The 8276-nt window shown below is 44.8% G+C and overlaps 1 protein-coding gene across 1 annotated transcript; it reads left to right on the forward strand.

The window, feature by feature from the left end:
* Nucleotides 1-217: 217 nt before the first annotated feature.
* TCEAL6 (transcription elongation factor A (SII)-like 6) lies at nt 218-2127 on the forward strand. Its single transcript, XM_012650035.1, has 3 exons — nt 218-316; nt 868-940; nt 1259-2127. Exon 3 carries the CDS (start codon nt 1286-1288, stop codon nt 1871-1873), a length of 588 nt encoding a protein of 195 aa, XP_012505489.1. The 5' UTR covers nt 218-316; nt 868-940; nt 1259-1285; the 3' UTR covers nt 1874-2127.
* The last annotated feature ends 6149 nt before the right edge of the window (nt 2128-8276 follow it).

Consider the following 8276-nt stretch of genomic DNA (forward strand, 5'->3'; position numbering starts at 1 on the left):
TCGGGACTCCCCTCTCCTTTGTTACACACACCCCTCCCACTGTCCTTAGCTTCCCGGTCCCTCCAGGATAGGGAGATGAGGTGGGCGGGGCGGGGGTGGCCAAGCTCCAAGCTCGGGTGACGCGGCACTCATGTGACTGGCCGAGCACAGACGTGGGCACCAGCCCCCGCGCCCGCCCGCCCGCTTGCCCGCCCGCCCTGCGGTCCGGTCCCGGCGCCCGCGCGGAACCAGCTCCCCGGGCTGCACGGGTGGTGGGCGAGCGGCAAGCGGGCTTCCGCGAGCCCGAGGAGGCGCAGGCCTGTCCCGGGTGCCGCAGGTCAGTGTGAAGGCGGGCGCTGCCGGCGGACCCGGGGCAGGGGGTGGAGCGGCTGGCAGTAGGATCCAGGAGCAGCGGGGAGGGGGCGGGGAAGGGATCTGGGAGATTGGTGAGGAGGGGGGCGCGGAGTGGGCGGGGGGACCCCGCAGCGGCCCCAACTAGCCTTCTCATCCCCCCTCTGAGCTCTCCATCCATTTTACATCAGGAAATGGGGGGCGAGGGAGGACGCCCCCGCAGTGCGACGGCGAAACGCATTTATTCTGGAAATAACCCCCTCTCACACTCTGCGCCTATGAAGGCATATTGACCTCCGCAGAAAGCGGGTGGGGTGGAGCAGGTTGCCTCCAGGAGATGGGGAGACAGAGACCCAAACGCAGTTTGGAAAGCATCCTGGTCTGGCGCCCAAGGCCTGGAAAGAAATGGCGGCTGGGGTGCGGGGGAGGTAGGGGAGGAAAACGTTGGGTGAAAAGGACCTGGATTCAGGAAAGGACCCGACTCCCTGTGAGCCCCCTGAGCGCGCAATCCCTGCCCTGTCTCCTGTCTGTCTGCAGGTCTGCGTGTCTGTCGTTCCCAGCACTCTGCGAGGCCTGAGAAGGAGGAGCAACCTGTGCACAATCCCCACAGGTCCGTGAAGGGGTGGGCGGCAGGGACAGGGACCCAGAAGGGTTGAGAGTGTGGAGGGCACAGCTTGTGCAGAATTTGGGGCCCCGCTGCCCAGGCTGAGGGAGTGTAGAGAAGGCGGCCAGGCCTGCCAGGGAATGGCGGGCTCAGGTGTGTGGGAGGAACGGTGGGGTAAGTGGCGGGCAGAAGGCACACTTGGAGGTCTGGCCAGGGTAGGGGAACCCTCACCAGGGTATGGATGCAAGTATTATCCGGACCTGCTTTCCATCCCATCCCCTCAGTCTCCCATGTCTCCTCTTTCCTCCACTCCTACCCACTCAGGACAGGAAAAAGAGGGGAAATCTCAACATGGAAAAACCCCACAACAAAAATGAAGGGAAACGGGAAAACGAGGGAAACCCAGAAGATGAAGTAGAGCCTGAAGATGAAGGAAAGTCAGACGAGGAAGAAAAGCCGGACGTGGAAGGGAAGTCAAAATATGAGGGAAAGCTAGAGGATAAGGGAAAGCCACATGATGAGGGACAACGGGAAGATGAGGGAAAGCAAGCAAAGCAGGGAAAGTCCGAAGGTGAGGGCAAGCCAGAATCCCAGGCAAAGCCAGAGAGCCAGCCGCAGACCGCGGAAAAGCGCCCAGCTGAGGATTATGTGCCCCGGAAAGCAAAGAGAAAAACGGACAGGGGGACGACGGACGATTCTCCCAGGAACTCTCAGGAGGACTTACAGGAAAGGCATTTGAGCAGTGAGGAGATGATGAGAGAATGTGGAGATGTGTCAAGGGCCCAGGAGGAGCTAAGGAAAAAGCAGAAAATGAGTGGTTTTCATTGGATGCAGAGAGATGTACAGGATCCATTCTCCCCAAGGGGCCAAAGGGGCGTCAGGGGAGTGAGGGGTGGAGGTAGGGCCCAGAGGGGCTTACATGATATTCCATACATTTAACGCCTTTGGCCTTCAATTCTGCCTTCTCTGATGAGAATATTGCTGGCCCTGCTTTCCCTGGTAGGTATTTATTTGCCAGGCTCTGTGCTTTAACCTTAAGCTGATAATTTGCTTTAGATGTCACTCTCGTTACCAGCAGCCTTTTGATCCAACTATGCTCTGTCTTTTAGTAGAGGATTTTCACCTGTGTGCATGGAAGAATGTTCATAGTACATTGTAAAATAACAATAAAGAAAAAAACAGTTTGCAGAACCACATATACAGTATCAGCCCACTTTTGTAAAACTGTAAATATGTTTGCATAATGTATTTGTGCACAGAGAAAACTCTGAAAATGTGTATGTTTAAAAGTAGGAAATGGTTATTCCTGTATAGTGGCCAAGGATAGGTATAGCCTGTACTTAAAAATGAGTCCAATCACCTGATGGGTAGGTACCTCCATGCCAGGCCTCTGCTGTTGTGCCCATCCCCATGTCTTCCCTGGGTGTAACCAGGTCAGCGGGCACTGCTTCCCCTTCTTCTGAGTCCTCTACCATCTTATGACTCCCCCTATGTGTAATTCTTTTTCTTTTCTCTACTCATTCATCTCTGCTTCTTCCTAAAGGGCATGGATTACATTTGTCATAATAAAAATAAATGAAATCAGAAAACAATACATAATAAGCAATTGAACTGTGCAGTGAGCTTTTGAGGGCAAAGAAGACACTTAAAATTCATGTTTTCAGAAAGTAAGAGGATAGGTAAAACTCATATTATCTCTGGGACTAGAGGAATCAACTTGGTAATTATAATAGATCTATTGCTTTAAGGGTTAGTCTTGTCATCTGTGAAATGGGGATAATAGTTGCTTCACAGGACTGCCCAGTGTATCAGATGAAGTGCTGAGTATGTGAGCTATTTTGTGAGCTGGCCCTCACCAGCACCTGGGGGAGGAATGGCTCCTACACCATTAGCATGTAGTAGCAAGAATGTGGATGGAATCAGACAATTGGGGGAGGGCTGAAGGAGGTCTCACTCATGCCCAGGAACAAGTCCAGGCAGCTGAGAGGTAGATGCCACTCTCCTGGGTACTGCCGTGTCTACTGAGTGCTGTGCCCTTTCTCCTGGGTCCTGCACCCTTTACTAACAGAGGCTTTAAGGTGCCAAAGCCCTGACAATTTCTCCGGAGTCACTGGTGAGTCAATGTCCACCAACTCTTGATCCCCCCTCCACAGAAGTGGATAAAACTCTCTCCCCACTTTAAAGTTACTTTCACCAGTTACCCCTGGGTACCACTCTAGTGCTGCTTGGGCCCCTTATTAATACCTTTCAGATGCTTTTTCTGCAAAACAATCATTTATGTGTAATTTTTTTATGTGTTTTTTTTGCATACATAAATATTCTCCTCACAAAATTCAGATATTTCAGGCTAGACCAAAAAAAATATCTGTGCTGTTCTCGTGGATTAATATCTTTTCTGCAGACTGTCTTTCTCAGGTTGAGTTCATTCTCAGGAAACTCGTCAGGCCCCACCTTAGCAGTTCAGCAGACCCATCAATACATTTGAGTTTTAAATCCTTAGGAGTGAACATATTGTGGTCCATGGACCAGCTGCATCAACATCACCTGAAAGCTAACTAGAAATGCAGAATCTCAGGCCCTAATTCAGACCTACTGAGTTAGAATCTTTATTTTAACGCGATCCCAAGGAGTTTCCTATGCACATTGAAATTTGAGAAGCACCAGCTTAGGGGAAGACTCTTTTCAGGCTCCCTACTCCCACATTTATGCAAAATATGTGCCTGAAAAAACAAATATATACACTATATAAGACACATCACAAATGAATAGACCCATGTTTGCCAAACTGCGGTTGTCCTTCCCCCGTGCAAAGTAGAACTTGAAATTAATTCAGTGGGTCAAGACCTGAAATTTTTTTTAATGAGATATAATAGAATAGAGTTGAATAGAGCCAAATAGAAAATATCAAATTGCATTTCAATTAGGGTGAATATTGTTTTGTGAAATTTGTATTTCAGTTATGTATGCTTGTATGTGTGTGCACCATGGGTCGTGATGAAAAATGTATTTCTGACTGTGAGCTGTGGTTAAAAACATTGACAAATACACATTGGACTCTGCATCTCAAAACATAGCCTGTCCATTTAATACTTGTATTTCTAGTGCCCAGCACAAATACCTGACAAGTAGTAGGTACTTAATAAAAGTGTCAATAATAATAAGTGAGTCAGGAACCACAAGTTCTTCTCCAGGTTTAGCCTCTGTCTACACAAATAACCCTGAAAAAATACATTATCTAGCAGGGTTTACTTACAGTCCCAAAAGAATAGGGAAGTCAAGGGCTTCACAGGCTCAACAAGGCCTGTTGTAGTTAACAGTAAAGCTGCCATTCATAAAGAATACATACTGAGCAGCACCAAGGAGAGCTCCTGGGCTGCAGAGGGTGGAACTTCTCATCCCCAGTCAGGCAGGCTCTGTAAAAGCAAACTAAACAACTGTGGAATCTGTGTTATAAAAGGACCCAATGGAGGGTTCCGTATATGCCACAGGAGCACAGCCTCACAAAGGAATAGAAGAATGCCTGCCAGGGTGGGAGGACAGTGGATAGAGGGCTGACCTGGAGGGGTAGCAGTTGAGCACATGCCTATAGATGATCTTGCTCCACTTAGCTGGGGGGAATTAAGGTCTTGGCTTTTAGAGACAACATATATCCTATTGGTTTTCTGCTTGGACTTCATATAGTGGTACCCAGAGCAAAAAATAAAGACCTACAGTAGTTCCAGATTATAGCACAAGCTTCTTTGACACTTCAGCCTCATGACCCTGTAGATATAATTATATCATGTCTGTGCTATATAGAGAGGCTCCATGAAGTCTTAGAAAGCCCCAATAGTAGAATTAAAGTATACACCTTGGGTTTTAAAGGAAAACTATGCTCTCTTTTCTTGGCATCTAGTCTACATTTGAGAAGCTGCTCCTGGTGTGCTACCAGACCTTGGTAGAGACTTAACACTTGACCACGAGGTATTAATTTTCTGCACAGTTGAGATACACTTAATGAACTTCTTTCTGTCTACTCTGTTGAATAATAAAGTTTGGTGTGGGCATCAGCTTTCCACCATTAATTGTAAATGGTTTCAAAAGATCAGGCCTGAGTAACCCAAGAAGGCATAAGTAAATTTCATGTGCAGTTGGACCAGACTCCCTTGATACTACTCCTGCTATTTTATTGTCTTTCTCTCAACCTACATATATCATATATGGCCTTGTGGGGAGTTCTTCATCCTCATGCCCAGTTAGAAAATGATAGGTAAAACAATGTCCCAGTTTCTGGGTGTACCGTTTTTGTATATTGATAGGAGGTGCAAATGGATGATTGCTTCACCGTAGTCCCACTCAGGCATAACCCAGAAGCACAGTGGAAAAGAGACATGCTACCAGTGAGTAGGATTTTATGTGGTTCATGTGGTTGTCCATTTTGTGTAAAACCCTTCATGGATAGAGATATGGATTTCCTCTGCCTCATGAGCAATGACTAAAAAATTGGCTGGTAAGGGACTTGGAGAAAATTAAACTGGAAAATTAATGATGAAGAGATCTGGGGAATAGGTTTGTAGATGGACCACTCATGAAGGACACAGTTAGTAAAGATATTTGTGTCCCATGATGCAGTGGTTTACTATTACATAATAAATTACCACACTCTGAGCACCTTAAAAAACACGCATTTGTTAGCTCACAGTTCTATAGGCCAAAAGTCCGGCATGACATAATTGTGTTCTTTGCTTAGAGTCTCACAAAGCTGACATCAGTATATCAGCCAGACTGAGTTCTCCTATGGAGGTTCTAGGGGAAAATGGGAAAATCTGCCTCCAAGATCATTCAGGTTGTTTTCAGAATTCAGTTCCTTGTAGCTGTAGGACTGCAGTCTTTTATTTTTATTTTTTTTTTATTTTATTTTTTGCTGGCTATTGGCCACGCTGTTTTCAGCTCCTAGAGTCCACTTCCATGTGGCCTCCTCCAACATCCACTGTGCAATGGCACATTGATTCTTTCCTATGCTTCTAATTTCTGACTTCTCTGTCTCTGACACTAGACCCTTATTTAAAGAGATGATGTGATTAGGTCAGGCTCACCTAGATAATCTTCCTATGTTAAGATCAACTGACTGGGGACCTTAATGTCATCTGCAAAATCTCTTCACTTCAAGACAGAGATTAGAATTTTATTGAGTGACTGGGAAAAGGTATATATACACCATGGCTGGTAATTTGAGGGAGCCATCTTAAAATTCTGTCTACCATAGTCTGGTCCCCAAATTTATGTCCCTCTCAAATGCAAAACACATTCAACTCCCCCCAAGATTCCCAAGAATCTTACTCCATTATAGCATCATCTCAAAAGTCAAAATAGCATTGTCTAAACTATCTAAACCAAATGTGTATGAGGATCTTGGGCATAATCCACTAAGTAAAGCTCCTGAAAACATTCCTCCCCATCTGTGAATCTGTGAAACTAAGGAGACAAATTCTCTGCCCACAAAACTCCTAAAATATGATGATGAGACAGACACAAGATAACAATTTTAGACAAAAATAAGTAAAATGGAAGATAAAAAGAGGTCACTGGCCCAAAATTCCTTTATTAGATTTCAAGGCCTGGGAATCTTTGCCCTCTGTGCTTTTGGCTCTATCCTCAGGACTCTCAGTTCTATACTCTGAGCTCTTAGTTGTAGTATCTGAATAATCCTTCCTTTTTCATTAAAGGTAGCATGTGTTCCCAGCTGAGTAGTTTTATCGGGCCATTTCCCATCAGGAGAATTTTGAGGGTCTGGCATATTCTTTTCATCTTATACTGTCCCGTCTCTTTCATTTCAAGCTGACTGTGTTTCTGCTGATATAATTTTCTTAAGAATATAGTGAGTCTTGCATAAATTTCACTGGGTTTTACTCCATTAAAGAAAATCCACACTCAAAAATATTTTTGAAATCATTTTTCTCTATTTTTGACTTCTGCTGAGGTGGCCGAGTGTGGCTGCTCTCAGCTCCTATAGGCTGTGCACATTCCTTGCCACATGGTGCCCTCCAGCTTTAAACCAGCAGTGGCACACTGAATCCTTCTTGTGCTTTGAATCTTTGATTTCTCTGTCTCTGACCTGCAGACTCAGCCCCTCTGATTTGATTGAGAGAATGTGTAAGTCATACTTTTAATCTTGAAAATGACCTTTGTGTGATTGCATGCTCTCACTTTCTTCTCTTTCGGAGGTTTCAGCAAAAGGTTGTGTCAAGCACATTCTCAGCTTTTTCTTTATGTCATAATTTCAGAAGGAATCTCTTAATTTCAGTGAATTTTGCCATTTGAATAGAATGGGTATTTCCCAAATCATTAGGCTCTATTTCCTTTATGTTTAACAGATAATCCCTCAATTTATCTCTCTTGTCACATTTTGTTATCAGCGACAAGAAGAAACTAGGCTACAACTCAGAACTTTGGTTGGAAATTTTCTCAGCTAAGCATTCAAGTCTGTAACAAGTTCTACTTTCCACATAACTGTAGGAGATATTAATAATTTCTCTAATCTTTATGCCACTACACATAAACATCTCTCTTCCTCTAGTTTCCAGTGATATGCTCCTCACATCTTGCTGGCTCCTCACCAGCAGGGTCTTTAAGGTATAGATTTTTCCTTATAGTTGGATCAAGTAATCATGTTCCTCAAAATTCTCCCAGCCTCCTTCCACTGTCCATTTCCCCAGTCACTCTCACATTTTTAGATATTTAGTACTTTCAGTACCAAAATCTGTATTAGTATTCTGTTACTGTGTAACAAATTACTTCAAATTTAGCAGCTTAAAACAACACCCACTTATTTGGCACAGCATGGCTGGATTGGCTGTTCAAGGTCTCACAAAGCTAAAATAAACGTGTCAGCAGAACTGAGTTCTTATCTGGAGGTATTGGGAAACAATGTACTACCAAGCTCATTCTTGTTGGCAAAATTCATGTTTTGTACTGTAAGTCTGAGGTCTCCAGTTAGGATAGAGGCAGATCACCTTAATTCAATTTGGGATTGATTTTATTTAAAGCTGGGCTTTAGACCTTGTGAGAGAAGGTTTATTTTCCACTCACCTTTACTCCTAGAGTGGAGCCTTACCTGGTCCCAACTGAAATTCAAGAATGTATACCAGGATCCCTCCTCATTTGGAACCTGAACTTCAATTTCTGTGTCCCAGCCTCTTGAGACTGCTGAAAACTTCACTCACTTCTCAGCCTGATACCCTCAACTTTCCTATCAATGAATACCTCAAGGCAAAAAATTGTGTCAAGAGTAGGGTTCATCTCTGTGGGCTTCTTTTCTCTTCAAGATTTTGGTCACACAAGTCTTCACTGCCTCGTTATCTCT

The sequence above is a fragment of the Propithecus coquereli genome, unplaced genomic scaffold (assembly GCF_000956105.1).
Source record: "Propithecus coquereli isolate 6110/MARCELLA unplaced genomic scaffold, Pcoq_1.0 Scaffold31, whole genome shotgun sequence".
Classification (NCBI taxonomy): Eukaryota; Metazoa; Chordata; class Mammalia; order Primates; family Indriidae; genus Propithecus; species Propithecus coquereli.